The following is a 15,309-nucleotide window of genomic DNA, read 5'->3' on the forward strand; positions in this document are numbered from 1 at the left end:
GCAGTCTCTATAACAGGGGTTTCTTTCTTCCCCTTTTCCTGGTGCAGATCTGCCTTGGGGAGCACGCTACCTGTCTCCCGGTCAAGCGGGCTGTGTGAGGCCTCACCCAGATGTGGAATGGGGTCACAGAGGCAGCTAGAGAGAGGCGTGGGTTTCCCTCCCATTTCATCGCTGAAGGTCCTGTGTCCAGGCCTCTACGAGTGAGCACCCAAGAGGTACCATTGCTCCCTCCTGCCTGGATTGGGGCTGCAGAGGGTGGACGGTGGGTAAACACAGAGGGAGTATTTGGGAGGAGTAAAGTCCCTTTCTGGAGGCTTTTTTCAACTGAAGTCTCGCTGCATTAGGTGCAGGCCTCCTAGAGAAAGAGGCGTGGGAAGTTGGCCTTCCCTGGCCAGGCTCAGAACTCCAGGAAGGCCCTGGGGAGTGTTTGGGGTTCCAGGGTGACTTCTTAGTCCCCATCTCAGGGCTCCCGCTGCCTCCAGCCTCAGCCCACATGTGAGCCTGCTGTCAGGAGTGTGTGTGTGTGTGTGTGTGTGTGTGTGTGTGTGTGTGTGAGGGGGTGTCACAAACTCAAGTGAGCAAGCCACTGTGGTGAAGAGGCCAAGATTTGGAGTGTTAAAGTGTGAATGCACACACACCGAGGGCATAGGGACACCATCTCCAAGACAGGGGCGTGTGCTTGGGCTCACTGCACAGATGTGTGGACTCCGAACCTCCCACCAGGAGACATGTACGGGCCTCCCGTGCATTCCCGGGGACACGTGGCGGAGTTGTGCCCACACCTTTGCTAGCCCCTCAGAAAACACACCGAGAATTCAGTCAGCCGGATGCATAATGTGTGAAATTCTACAGGACAGATGACTGTTTCTTCAACAATAAACAGCATATGGGAAAAAAGGGGGGCAGGGGGTCATTACAGCCTTGAACACACTTAGGAGACATGTGAAAGAGAGGCACTGACAGGACCCCGTTTGGGCTTGATTTTTAATGACTCAACTGTAAAGAGGTATTTTTGAGACTATAAAGGACAACTGAGCATGGATTCAATATTAGATAACACTAGGGAATTATTATCAGTCGGGTTGGTTGTCATGAAGCACTGTGCTTGGGCCACGTTAAAGGAAAAGCCCTGTGGGTGAGAGGCACGTCCTGAGGGATGAGTGGGAAGAAGGGCGCGCTGTCTGAGGCCCACTTCAAACGGCGGCGGCAGCAGAAGGAAAGCAGGGACAGAATGGCGAGCGGCAAGGCACTGGTGGGTGCTGAAGGCGGGACTGGGTCCGTCACGCTCTTCATCACTCTGCTCTCCCATGTCCGTGACTGTTTGAAAACCTTCCACTAAAATGTAATCCACGTGGGCCACCCTGCCGCTTCCCCTTGCTGCCTCCTTCCCTACTCGGCGCCCCCTCCTGTCCCCTGGCCTCCTGAGCAGGTGGGTGGGTATCTGGGTCATGGAGGAAAGGGGGGCCCCACCTCAGCCGGGGGAGGCTGTGCTTCCACATCCTCACTGCAGACAAGTGACCCCCGAAACACACAGGCAGCATATGGCAAAACTGGACCCCAAATCCAGGTCCCTCCGACTGCAAAGCCATGGCCTTTCCAGCTGGTTGCTTCCAGGAGGTGATGTGACTGGCACGGGGTGTAGTGGGAGGGCACCAGGGCCCAGCTCGGCACAGGTCTCTGGGTCTCACCCAGAAAATGGGCACAGTGCCCACCACACGCAGCGCAGGCAGGACCTTAGGGTGATTCGCAGCCCCATCCGACTCAACATCTCCTTTTAAAAGTTACTTTGTGAGGCCACCTTGACTACCCTGAATTCAATACCATAGAACTAACTCCCAATCCCTGTGATACCCAAGAAAAAACTCTCCTGAAGTCCCCAAGCATCCACTAGTGGTGGGGAGTGGGACTGCCTCTGTTGAGAACCCAGGTTCAAGGTCCAGAGAAGGAGGCGGGCCTGCCCAAGATAACAGGAATGTCCACCAGGCTCAGAGCCGGGCACTTCTCACTGGCTAAGTCCTGCCTCACGGGGCTCTCCGTCTCAGGCAGCCTCGTTATCTCAGGGTACAGGATGAGGGAACTGGCACAGAGAAGATGGAGTCAGGCTCCCATAGCTGCCAAGACGCCAAGGAGGCCTGGCTCTGGAGCATGCCCGCTCGAGGGGAGGGTCTACGCCCGGGTCTACTGCAGGGGCACGGGGGCACCAGTAGAGGGGACGTCACTGACTTTGCTCTCTCCTTCTCAGCCCAGTTCAGCGTTAGCAGGCTTCCCTTTAGCGGTGGGCTCTGCGCTTCCCCTGCCTCTCCTGCCCCCACAGCTGGGTGGGTTCTCCTGCTGCCCGGCCTGTGGGCCCTGCTCTCCAGCCCACACCCGGCAGCTCTCTCTCCTCTGGGCCTTCCTAACCCATACTCTGGCAGTGTCTGGCCCTCCTGTGTCTTTCCAGGGCCCTCATGACAGAAGTCACAGCGTTTTAGCAGGATGCCTTCAGGGTTCATCAGGATTCGATCCCGTCTAAGCTCTCCAGCCTTTTCTTCAGTCCTTCCCATGTACCCACCAAAAGGGCTAAACATTGTTGCTATTATTATATTACACGTATTATGTTCATTTCCTTCCAGGTTCCTCCCTACAGGGAGATAGGTCTTTGCTTAGTTCCCCCGAGAACGGCAGCTCTGCTCCCCCTCCTCACCCCCGCCCATCTGTTAGGGCCCTCAGGTGGCACTCACCATGGGGGCGCCGCGGTGGCCAATGAGGGCGGGCTTGGGGCCCAGGTCCTTCTTCTCCATGATGCAGGGAGAGGAGAAGGTGAGAGGGGCCAGGTAGAGGGCAAACACCACAGCAAAGAAGGTGCAGAGGATGGCCATCTGGGAGGCTGCAGGCACAGGCCGTGAGCACAGCCTGCTGAGCGTTCGGTTCCCACCAGGCCCAACCGTGAGCCCTGGGCAGGGGAACCCCTCTTCCCTCTGCCTGCCGGGACCCAGATGCTCTGAAGGGACCCTGCACTAAGGGCACCCCGCATCCTTGCTGGAAGGTGTCCCTGGACCCTAAGTCACACACAGACACCCCACGCAGATGCAGAAGAGGAAACAGGCACAGCGGACTGAGGCTGCAGCCCCCAGGGAACGGTGGGCCACTCTAAACAGAACCGCCCACACGGAGAGCAAGGGCCCCACCTCGTCCCAGGGAACATCTAGGTGAGGGCAGGGCAGGCTGGCCTGGTACTTGGAGGGCACCGTCAGGGGACAGGTCCTGCCCAGTCGTACTTACAGGACCGTTCCGCCCGGGCAAACTGTCCCGCCACGATCCAGGAGAGCGCCGTGAGGGCGGCCAGGGCCCCCATGTGCAGGAATGGAGCTGTGCCCTTGTGTGGGAGGGACAAGAGGGCCGTTGACTCCCAGCCATGCCAGGCCCTCTGGCCACCAACAGCCTGAGGGCCCATCTCTATCCCCGGGGCAGGGGACTCTCGGAGGAAACTGGGAGTCCAGGCACCCTGGCCTGTAGCACCCTGCCTCTGACTGGCTATGTGACCTGGACCCCCTCCCTGCCCCCTCTGGGTCTTGGTCTGAGGAAATGGAAGTGATAAAAAAGGTGCTGCCACCTTTTGAGGGTTTGGGGGAAGCAGCAGCCCCCCCCTCACTCACCTGCAGGGAGATCAGGAGCACCTCCCACTCGTCCTCCCACAGCTGGGCCACAGCCGACATGGCCACCACGGTGGACACCAGGATGACCACCAGCCCCATCTGCAAGGGGGAAGAGCCACCAGACGGAGTCAGAGCAGGTGTGGCTGGACAGCCCGAGGGTCCCCAGCACGTCTGAGACAAGGGCTGAGGCAGAGAAGCAGAGGGAGGGGCTGGTGGGAAGACACGGAGAGTGCAGGAGGCAGATGAGGCAGGGAGGGAAGAAGCAGGAAAGAGAAGGCGCAGACCCAAAGAAGCCAGAGACAGCCAGTCAGAGGTGACAGTGAGACAGGCAGGCGGAGGCAGGCAGACCCAGTGACAAAGGACCACGAGAAATAGAAGGGAGGATGGAGAGGTGGGAGGGAGCTGGAGCAAGGCCTAAGTGAAGCCCCAGGCATGGCCCCACTGAGGGTGTGAGGAAGGGAGACACCCAGCAAACTGTGGTGGGGGGAGCTCTTCTGGGCCCAGCAGGTCACCTCTGAGGCCTCCCCAAGCCCTGCCAGCAACTGTTGGGGTGAAGGGTGACTTGCCTGGCCCACAGGGGCAGGAGACAGGAGCCAGGTCCCCTGCAGGAGCCTGATACCCAGCCCAGCCAGGCTCACAGAGGCCCTTCAGTCTGGAGCAGAGGTGAGGGAGGGGTCTGCGGCACCAGCCCCACGCCCCAGGTCCCATCCCCCCTCGCAGAGGCTTGCTCTCAGCCCCAGCCCCTGGGCTTCCGGACTCGAATGTGTCACCCCGGCTGCCCTCACAGCTGCCTCCCAGAGTCAGCAAGCACAGGTCTGACTGAAGACTAAATGGAACCTTTGGGGGACAGGCGGGATCTGAAACATCTCATGGAAAGTAAGATGTGCCCCCACACTAAGCCTGGTGTCTGGCATCTTAGTCTCCAGCCCCACGCCCCCTGCCCCCTCAAGTCCCGGGACTCACTCTGCCTACCTCCCTTGCATGTCCAGGCAGGCCTCCCTAAGGCCCAGGCCCGCCACCTCTCTCCCCCAAAGCCCCCGCCCTGCTCTCTATAACTGGCCAGTCACAGCCACCACACACTGCCACGGCCGACTTCCTTCGGCCTGCCTGCCGCAAGCCGGCCCCACTGCCAGCCAGCAGGGCCCTCGCCCCTTTCTCGTCCTGCAGGGCCTTTCTTAGCCCCTCTTGGCAGCATCCTGAGAACCTCCAACGACCCGAACAAGCTCTAAATGAGTTTCTAGATGGTCAGGCAGAGACGGGGGCTGATCCATGGTGGTTCCCTGCCAGGCAGGGAAGATTCATTCTTGCCTGGGATGAAGTTTTCCTCTGTGGGTTTGCCATTCCAGCCTACCAGCCTGGAAACAAATGTTCCAATAAGAAACAGTAATAAGGCTGAGATGGGCAGGGGCCTTTACAGACTGCGACATGGCTGCCCAGGGAACACGAAATGCAGGTCCACAGAGGGCCCGTGGGTGCCTGCGTGTGTGGGAGGCACTTCCTGGTTTCCCTGTGTTTATTTTCCCTAACATCCCAGGGAGGTATTATCTTCATTTTATACACAGAGAAACTGGACTTGGAGACTAGAAGGGTTTGCTTGGTCGTGTAGTTTTGAGGGGGTGGATATGGACCCAAACCCCATGCTGCCTGTCTCAGAGGTCTTGCTTCAGTGGCAGGAGACCAAGCTGTGTCCTGAATCCCCCCTCGATGCGCAGGCGCCCTGCCCCCAGCTGCCCCCGCCAGGCCGGCCCCGGGCACAGCAAGTGTCTCCGAAGGGTTGTTTCTGAGAGATGTTATTGCAATATTTAATTGCTAGTGGAAACACTTGCAATAAAACGAACTTCCCCTAATCCTAATGCAATTAAAAGTTTTATTACGAGTTTTGAGGTTGCTGTGGCGGCGCCACGATGCTCTGTGGCACTGCTGCAGTGTTCAGCGTCGGTGGGCTTTCCCCGCACGTGTCCTTAGGCCGCAGCAACTGCCCTGGGCCCCAACAGTGGGGCCACCACTCCTCAGATCTGACTGGAAAGGAGAAGCCCCACCCAGAAGGCACAGGGGCAGCCCACTGTCCTCTGACATCACCGTCTTTGGTCTTCCGTGCTGGAGAGGTTGTGGTTTCTGGTGACAGTGGGAAGGATAGGGACACAGGAGGTACATCCATTTGTTCTGTGAGCCTTGCCTGGGTCCTGGGACCCAGCTTTGCAAAGGTGCCACAGGTTGGCCTCTTGGGGGTGGCCGGCATCTGGGTTCTATGGCAGATGGTTGGCCAGAGCTCAGGGACACACATGAGTATACCCATCAGTCAAATCCCAGCTCTGCTCTCTACTGGGGGAGGTTAACCTTGCAAAGTGTGTTTCCCAAGCTGTGAAATGGGGAGAGTGAGGGCCTACCCTAGTGGGTATTGGGGCAGATGAATGAGAAAATGCAGTCCTGGCTGGTGTGTCTCAGTGGATTGAGTGCTGGCCTGCAAAGCAAAAGGTTGCCAGTTTGGTTCCCAGTCAGGGCACATGCCCGGATTGTGGGCCAGGTCCCCAGTAGGGGGCGCTGGAGAGGCAACCACACTGATGTTTCTCTCCCTCTCTTTCTCCCTCCCTTGCCCTCTGTAAAAATAAAATAAACAAATAAATTTTTTTAAAAAGAAAGAAAATTCAAGTGATGTGCTTAGCACCGTGGTTGGCACCAAAATAGTAAATGCTTACTAAATGTCAGTGGTATAATTTTTTAAAGTGGGCATAAGACCGGAGGGACAGAATTATTACAAGGAGTAAGTGAAATACTGTGTGGAAAGTGCCTGACACATAGAGTAAGTGCCCAATAAATGGAGTCCTGGCTGTTCTGACGAGCACAGTGCCTGACGCGCGTGTCCTGGGCACCTCTGTGCTCCTGCCTCCCCACCCCAGGACTCCAGGGAACCAGGGACTCTCAAAACAAACATTTCAACTAAAACACAGCATAAAACTGTAGTATTCAAAGCAGTATGATATTGGTATAGGACCAGAGAGATAAAGGAAAGTAAATAAAAAGCTCGAAACAGATCTAAATAGATTTAAAAATCAGAAAAAAATAGTATATGATAAAAATGGCATCACCAATTAGAAAGGGAAGGATAGATTACTCAACAGATAGTAAGGAACTGTGGAAGCCATCAAAGAAGGACAAAGAAAGACCATACTGTACCAGAAAGTAACTTCCAAAAGATAAAAATGTTAAATGTTAAGAAAGTAGAAACATGTAATTATCAAATACTCCCGTAGAGAAACTTTTATAATCTTGGAGCGGGAAGGGTTCTGACACGAAAGTAGGAGCCATGAAAAGAGGGGACATACCCACACCCTTAAGAATAAAAAAGTCCCTGTGGTAAAACTATGACCGGCCGGCAAGGTCAAAGGGTGAGCAGCAAACTAGGAAGAGTTATTTACAGCTCATCGGCCTGGGGGCCAATTTTCCGGATCTATAAAGAGCTCCTGCAAAGGAATACGCCAAAAGCAAATTCTGTAGCAAAAAAGGCAAAAAATATGAAGAGACAGTTTACAGAAAAGAAAATGCAAATGACTCAAGCACATGAGAGCTGCTGACTAAGTCATCATCGGGGAGATGCAAATCCAAACTACATCGAGGGCTCTCTTCACCCCGATCGGCCCCCGTGGAGCCACCCTCCAGCACTTCGCGGGCAGGGCTGATCTCGGACTGCCAAGCTGCCGAGGGAGCACGGACTGGTGGCACTTAGCAAGGAGGCCATTTGACAAGAACTATCATAATTACAAAGGACATGCTTTTTACCCAGAATTCCCCACCCAAGTCACTGCTACATGTCCTGGCAATGAATTAAAAGCAAGTGGGATGCCATCAGGCCCATCAGTGGGGCTGGCCAGATACTGCAGGCCCCAGGGTTAATGACCCGGGACAGGCGCACGGGCAGCTCTCAGTGCCCTGAGGGGAAGGCGCTCCGCGAGTGTCCTTAGTGTGCAAAATGGAGGGTACAGTAGGCTTGTGTTTAAATAAAAGGAAAAAAGGAAGTGTACGTGTATATTTGTATATACTTAAAACACTCTGGAAAGATAGTAGGAAGATTTGCATTGTGTACCTTTTTGTACCTTTCTAACTTTGAAATTGGCTAAAACAAGAGAAGGATAAGGATTACTTAGAATATCCTAATCAAATGATAGGATCTTGGAAACAGACTAGGAAAGGGTTCAGCCCCTACTTGAAAACTCTGAGCCCCGGGGGGCTAGCCCCCGCCTGGCGCAGTGGGTCCAGCTACGCATCAGCCCTGCCTGGAAGGACCTTCCTCGTGCTGAGCCTGAGCTCTTGGTTGGGAGGGTTGGGGAGCAGAGGGGAAGGGAAGGCAGGGCTGGCACTGGAGCTGCCCCTGGTATAGATGAAGGGACCTGATCCCCCTCCCAGGAGAAGACTCCCTGCAGTGACCTGCCACCCCTGCTGGCTCAGTGCCTCGGGGGGCCTCTCCATCAGGCTCACACAGGTGTGACCTGCTGAGATCCAGGCATGACCTAGAGGAGGTGACCACAGCGTGTGCCAGCCCCACCCAGGTGCCATCTGGTGCAGTTCTTTCAAGGGTCAGCTTTGCAGCTGGGAGAAAAAAGTGCTTCACAGAGGGAACTTCACAAGCCCACAGGAGACCTCCAGATAGAGTGACAAGCAGGAGGAGGGTGGGACACCGGGGCTGCTGGCTGCTCTTCGCCACCCCCAAGACTTCAGTCACCCAGGCTGACTCTCCAGCTCCTGATCTCAGAGGGCCCCCAGGATGCCCACAGGCCCTCCCAGTACACAGCCCAACGCAAACTCACTATGTCTTTCTCCCAGTTCCTGCTCCATGTCCCCCTTGCAGCTGGAAGTAAGGCCCTCCCCTCAGAGTCACTCAGGATGCATCTCATGGGCTCTTGGTTATTTCTGGACATTTCTGCCCCTTCCTAGGTGGCATGCCCACTCTGAGCCAGGCTCTGGGAAAAAAAAAAGAGATGGCCTAGCGCTCCCTCCAAGGCCCAAGTAGGAAGGGCTCTCTTTTGATGAGTTTTGTGCCACCACTGTGTCCACTGGGGCCTCAAGAAGAGCAGGCATCAGACCCTCTGTACATTCAGCTCCATGTACGCAATGAGATTCTGAGGTTCTGAAGCTGTGAAGCCTCCGTGCTCTGGGCCCAGCCCTGAGCGGGGCACCGGGGACACAGAGACGGGAAAAGCCTATTCTGGCCGGCAAGAAGCTCCCAGGCCGGGGACAGTCGGGGTCGGAGAGCCACATGGAAACGGATAACACAGGTGCTCAGGACCGTGGCAGGGGGCCTGCAGGGGCTGGGGCAGACCAAGCAGCCTGTGCAAGTGATGGAGAACTAAGGAAGGGTCCACAGGAGAGAAAGGGAGGCAAGAGAGAAGAGGTCAAGGAGAGAAGGGGCAGGCACGCTGGCAGGGCCTGAGATGCCTCATGGGGCAAAAGCATGGGGGACTGCCCCATGACAGCAGTTGGGAGACATCAGCGTGGCGGAGTCATCCCAGGCCTTAATGCTGGGTGCGGAGTGTGGGTCATCCTGCAGCAATGGGAGTGTGGGAAGGGCTTTCAGCTGGGAATAACATGACTGGGTCAGAGTGGCAGAATGAGCTCACCGAGGAATGAAGAGGGGGAGACTGGGCAGAGCCCAGCGCGAGGGCCAGAGCCGTGACCCGTGCTGGTTAATTGCTCGGCTGCAGAGTTAGGACCCTGGATCCTCCACTTACTAAGTAGGATACCTTGGGCAAATGACTTAACCTCTTTGTACCTCAGTTTCCCCAGCAGCAAAACGAGACAACAGCGCCTGCATCACAGGGCTGCCAAGAGGGCTCAGTGAGTTAACGCAGGGCGGGCCGTGAGGGCGGGACAGCACGCAGTGCACACCCAGCGTCACAGCCACGGTCCAGAGGAGGGGTGATGTGTCCAGGCTCTTCCTCTGCTGCCACGGCCTCCAGCCTGCCCCCCTGAGACCTCGCGGAGGCAGCCCTTACCTTGTGCAGCCAGTGCAGGCTCATCTGCTGCCCCACGGCGATGTGACACAATGCCAGGACCTGCAGAGGGGCCACAGGGCGACAGCCAGTCCCCACCTGTGACTCAAAGTTCCCCACCAACTCCCCAGACGCCCTTCTTCCCTCGGCCACCCTGCGCCTGGCTCCGATCCGCCAGCAGACCCTCCCACAGGTGGCAATGGGTATGCCCAGCCCAGCTCAGCCCAAGCCTGGCCTCCTCCCAGATTATTTCAGGCCTCCGGCTCCTCTAGGATTTCTCCCTCAAGAGGTCACTAGGAACCTGCTGCACTTGAACTACTCAATTAACATTTTAGGAGTTCCAGGCCCCAGGAGGCTGAGGTACATTTGACCCTTGTCCCCAAAGAGACCCCAGTCCAACCTAGGGATCGACCTGCATCTGTGGGAATAGAGTAGTGGGGGCAGGAACCAAAGCAGGAGTTCCTGGAAGAGAAAGACTGCAGCAGGGCCTCGGAGCAGGATGGCTCTCCCTAGGGTGCAGGGGAACACTCCAGGATGAGGCAAAAAAGCAGGGGACCTTCCGCCTGGAAGGAACCAAGCCCCTGAAGGCGCAGCAGCCCAAGAGAAGGGAAAAGCCCGCTTCCCCCCTTAGACCAGGGCGGGCCCCCCCATCAGCCCTGCACGGGCCAGGTCTCCCTTCCCCGAGGGCAGGGCCAGCGCCACGTACCAGAAGGCCCGCAATGTAAGTGAAGGCGGTGGCTGTGGTCATGAGGATGGGCACGGACCAATCGCTCCAGTAGCCCATTCGGTTGTAGAGGTACCTGAGGAGGAGAAGGCCCCGGGGTCAGACCTCCGCCAGGGAGCAGGCTCAGGGCCAGGCCCCGCCCACTCCCAGAGGTGTCATTGTTTCCCTAATCATCAGTCAGGCCTGTCTAGCGCTCAGGTGGACACCTGGCATACCAAGAGAGTGTAGAGGAGAAAACAACAATCCCCACAATTCCGCCCAGAAATAAATAACCAGTTCCCAAACTGGGCTGACTTTTCTCCCAGTGGGTGCCCCCCACCCCCATGCTTATCTAATTGTATGACCAGCAAAGCCGGGGCTGCGGCATATATGCAGCACCCCGGTCCAAGACTGCGCTTTGGAGGAGGCACACTCGGGCTCAGTGCCCGCCCGCCCTGCCTCTTACGGGCTTGTAGGTCCCTGCACAGGTGACGGGCCTCGCCGATTCTAAAACACCATCCATCGTGACACTCATCTCAATTTCAGTGTTAAAATGTGAAAATAAGGGGTCTTAGAATTGATAAATGTCCTTCGTAGGGTTTCCTGAGGATGAGTTGGTTGCGGGGGGAGCATGTGGGAATAAATTATCTTCTTATTAACACCGGCATTTACTGAGGTCAGTGAACACCCCGGGGAAATACAGTTTCCGACAGCCGCGTGGAATGAATCAGCACACCCTATGTAGCCAAACTCCTACTAGTGGCAATTAATCATTTCTAATTATTCACTATTGCAAATTAACACACAGAAGAAGTTTTTGCATATATCTTTCGGTGTTAGCAATTGTTTACTTAGGACAGACTCCTACAAACAGAATTACAGGGCTAAAGAGAATGAACTTTGGAAGGTGCCTCTCGCCTGCCTTCCCTGGCCCTTGCCCTCAGATTCCAGAGGCAGATCTACTGCCTGGAAGGTCACTGGGTGTGCTCTTCCACTGCACAGCTGGGGGAAACCGAGGCCCAGAGAGGGGTGGGCCCTGCTCCTGGGAACTGTTTTTGAAAAACGTTCTGGCTCCGCCTGTCACTGATCAGGGAGCCGTCCCATCCCGCACCGCGACAGCCCTGACAGCCCCTCCCGGGCTCTCGTCATCCAGCCCTGACCGCCCGGCTCCCACTCGTGTCTTCTACAGAGACCTGACGCCACAAGGGCCCGGCCAGGCTCTTAGTCCCAGGCCCGGCTTCAGGCAACAGAGGCGGCAGGCAGGTGGCAGGCCACCCCTACGTCCCAGGCAGGTCTTTGCTCTGCAGCCTCCCGACAGGACAGACACCCGTCCTCTGCTCGAGCTGCCCAGGCCCAGGGCGCTCACTCTCTGGGACGAGTGGGGTGGCTCTGCAGACAGCATGATACAGTCAGTCAGGCCTCAGCCACTAGAGCTGTCAGCCTTTCACTGTGTGGCCCTGGAGAGGCTGCTTAACTTCTCTGAGCCTCCGTCAACTCAGACCGTCCTCAGTCCGTCTTGTTGGTCCTAACTGGTTGTGAGTCCCACCCGTCTCTGGGCCTTCGCTTCCCAGTCTGAGCACCATCGGGGTGGACCCGATGAGCGTCCAGCAGCCAACAGCCAGCTCCACAGAGCTGTCCAGGGCCTGCAGACGGGGGCCAGCAATCGTATGTCCCTGTACCCACGACAGTGCCTGTGCTGGGGGGATACCTACGAGGGTGACTGATAGGCTTATGGCCCTTAATAGAGGCCAGAGGCCATCGGCTGAGGCTGGTCTCGCCAGGCTGTGGCAGGAGAGCGGCAGGCCCTTTATTGGGCTCGTTAACAGCAGAGGTGCCGCCGAGGGCCACGCAGAGGGCTGTGGGCCCAACTACATAACGGAGTTTAGCCTCATCCTCACAGAACCCTAGAACATGGCCCATCAGCAGCCTGGAGCCCCAGAAATCCCTGCTTCTGACATCATGGCCACCTTCCAACAAGGGACCGGGCCTCCCGGGAAACAGCCCTCCAGTTTAGGTAGAACTGTGAGCCCTCTCAGGCCCATCATCTCACTCCAACCTCAGAAAAATCTGGGGAGGTACCTCCCATTTTACAGAGGACTCTGAGGCTCAGAGAGGACCGGAGACTGTGCACAGTCACACTGAGCTGAACTTCTGACCAAAAGGAAGAGACATCACTGAATAGGGAGTGAGGAGGTCTGGCTTTCAAGCCCCAACTCTGCCTCCAAATGATTGTGTGAACTTGGACCTTAGTATCTACACTTTCCAATGGAGGAGTTCCCACCAGAACCCAGGGTCCCTCCGCCCCTCCCTTCACTGTTTGACAAAGACAGGCCATGGAGGCGGGGGGGGGGGGGGGGGGGGGGTCGGTGAGGAAGAAATAGGCACCCTCCTGTACCCAGGTACAGCACTCAGACAGCCCTGCCCTTGGACCTGAGGCTGGTGTTCATGTTGAACCTGAGCTGCCACAGAACCATAGCATCTGCCTGCCCTGCCCAGGCCCTGCTCAGGGAGTGAAGAGGTCTGGGGTCTGGGGCCACTTCCTCTGCTGAGGCCTTGGTGTCTCTGGGCCCCAGAGTTCTTGTCTACAAATGGGGTGGAGGCCCCAGGCCCCTGCTGAGCCCTGGCCCAGCCTTCCACCCATTTTCCAAGACAGCAGCCCCAGGAAGGAGTTCCCTGTTCTCCCCAGCTGGTCTCAGCTCCTGCTGGGCTTTGTCCTTCCAGAGGACCCTGCCCCCAAAGCCATAAGGAGCTGGTGGCAGAGCTCTGAGAGCCAGCCTGGGAGAGAGGCTCAAACTCCAACTCCCCTCCCCACCCCAGTCTCAGCCACTGGATGCCAGGACCCAGGCCTCGTCCCCTGCCCCCACTTACCAGTTGAATTCATCGTAGTCATTGTGGACTTCCCACCAGAAGTAGAGCCAGGTGAGTGTGAGGCCGAAGGTGACGGTGAGGAGCAGGAACCAGAGGCGTTCCCACTGGAGGGGCAGAGCAGGAAAGGGGTCAAGTGGGGTCAGGGGTTGGCCCAGCAGACCACCCACCTGAATGTGCCCCCCTTGTAGCCAAACCTGTCAGACAGGGATTAGTGCCCTCTTCACACTGGTAGGGACCTGAGGCTCAGACAGGGGAGGTGACCTTCCAACATCAGAGCCTAAAGGCACAAAACAGTGGGAGCCAGGAGAAGGGGCGGCCCACCCCAGAGATGGCCCTTTGTGCTGTAGCCTGAGGCCTTTCCGGTGTAGCCAGCAGCCTCTCTACTCTGGCAATGGCCCCAGGAGCAAAGGCCATGTCTGCCCAGAGCCTTCCCACTGGGCTGGTGACCTGCCGTCTGTGAACAGAGGTCCCATCCTGCATCTCCTTCCCTCCTCACACAGGCCTGCCACGCAGGTGTTGTTCTTCCCTGCCTCAGCCAGTGCTACTGGCGTAAACACTGAGGCCCAGAGAGGCAAAGCAACTTGCCTAAGTCACACAGCCACTCGATGAAGGATTGGAGACAACCCCCACCCCCAACACACACACACACTGTGGACCTGAGGAAATGCAGTGTCTATCCCCCCACTAGGCCCCGGCTCCCCAAGCTGGGCCAGGCCACCCCTCTGTCTCCTTCAGGGGTGGAAGTGGGGAGGGTGGGGGCAGCAGACACTTCCGCAGGGCCCTCCGGTTAATCCCTGCTTTCATGGGTCCCCTTATCTCAGAAGCACAACAAGCTTGGACATCCTGCTCTCTGGGAAACTGCTGAGATCATCAGAATAAACGAAGAGCCTTTGAGGGGAAGCCTGTGCAGGAGAGAACCAAGACCACCCTCCCCTGATGGGCAGGAGGGCTGACGCCGCCAGGCAACCTCTCACTTGGGCGCTGCCCAGGAGGCCCCTGGCCGGGCTCCCTGCCGCTTGCCTCCACCACACAGGACAGCCAGCCCTGGTGCTACAGTTCTATTCCCAATTTACCTTCTGGATGGTTCCTTACTGCTTAGCCAAGCGGGGGTGCCCTCTGGGATGCACCCCACCCCCCAGCCTTCCAGTTTCATATCCCCTACCAGTTCTCTCGCTCTGGAAGGCCCACCCCCCACCCTGGGTCTGGCCACCTAACGTTCCCATTTACCTTTCAAGACAGCTCAAATGTCACCTCCTCTGTGAAGCCTTCCTGAACTTTGCCCCTGCCACCATGCTCCCTCCTTGGTGCTCCCATAGCATCAGTGTCCCTGTCTTTAAACTGTGATCTGCTCATGTGACCATATGTCCCAGATGACAACCCGGTGTCCCTTTGGTCCCTGCAAGGGCAGGGGCTGAACCCGCCTCCACTCCCATAGTACTTATGACTGGAAGAAGAGGAGGGAGACTTCACTCACCGCCCAGGATTCCTCCACCCTATGCCGCCAAGAGGCACCCCCGTGGGACAGTTATGTGTGCTGTCTGGAGCCAGACCCCCTGCCCACCATCCACTAGCTGTCTAACCTCAGGCATGGCAAGAGGGTGTAAACTCCCTGTGCCTCAGTTTCCCCCTCTGTGAGGTGAGGACAATAACAGTACTGATCCATGGAGTTGATGTGAGGATTAAATGAGATAACACGAGTCAAGCGCTCAGGACCGGCAAGCGGCCAGCATTCTCTCGGCACCGCTGTCAGCATGTTCTGCCTCTCCCCAGCGTGAGCAAAGGTCCGCAGACCCTAATGAGTCGTGACTGTGAGTGCTTCTGCAGACCTAGCCCTCGGCGGGGGGCTGGGGTTTGGGTGACAGAGCAGCCTTCTCCACTCGCTGTTACACGCAGAGCCCTGCGCCTTGCTTAGCCCCACGCTGTGCATACACAGAGTCGTGAAGATGACAACACCCTGAAGCCGTCTTTCCAGCAGGTGGAGGGGGTGGCTTCTCAGAGAGCAGGCCATGGTGTCTGCCCCACCCAGACACAGAATGGCATGAGCCCCAGCAAGCGAGGCCCAGCGAGGCCCAGCGAGGTCCAGCCTTGCTCAGGAATGGAGAAACCCTGGTTAGGACCA

The 15,309-nt window shown here is 57.2% G+C and overlaps 1 protein-coding gene across 6 annotated transcripts in view; it reads right to left on the reverse strand.

The window, feature by feature from the left end:
* Positions 1-15,309, reverse strand: part of GDPD5 (glycerophosphodiester phosphodiesterase domain containing 5) — an 88,574-nt gene that overhangs the window by 11,812 nt on the left and 61,453 nt on the right. For all 6 annotated transcript variants that reach the window (XM_045181891.3, XM_024572676.4, XM_024572674.4 and 3 more), the window contains 6 exons: positions 13,191-13,294; positions 10,326-10,419; positions 9,623-9,682; positions 3,636-3,734; positions 3,262-3,355; positions 2,721-2,866 (listed from right to left, as the gene is read on the reverse strand). In XM_045181891.3, coding sequence (XP_045037826.1) covers positions 2,721-2,866; positions 3,262-3,355; positions 3,636-3,734; positions 9,623-9,682; positions 10,326-10,419; positions 13,191-13,294 — 597 coding nt within the window. The remainder of the gene's footprint in view (positions 1-2,720; positions 2,867-3,261; positions 3,356-3,635; positions 3,735-9,622; positions 9,683-10,325; positions 10,420-13,190; positions 13,295-15,309) is intronic.

Source organism: Desmodus rotundus, chromosome 5 (genome assembly GCF_022682495.2).
Source record: "Desmodus rotundus isolate HL8 chromosome 5, HLdesRot8A.1, whole genome shotgun sequence".
In the NCBI taxonomy this organism is placed as follows: Eukaryota; Metazoa; Chordata; class Mammalia; order Chiroptera; family Phyllostomidae; genus Desmodus; species Desmodus rotundus.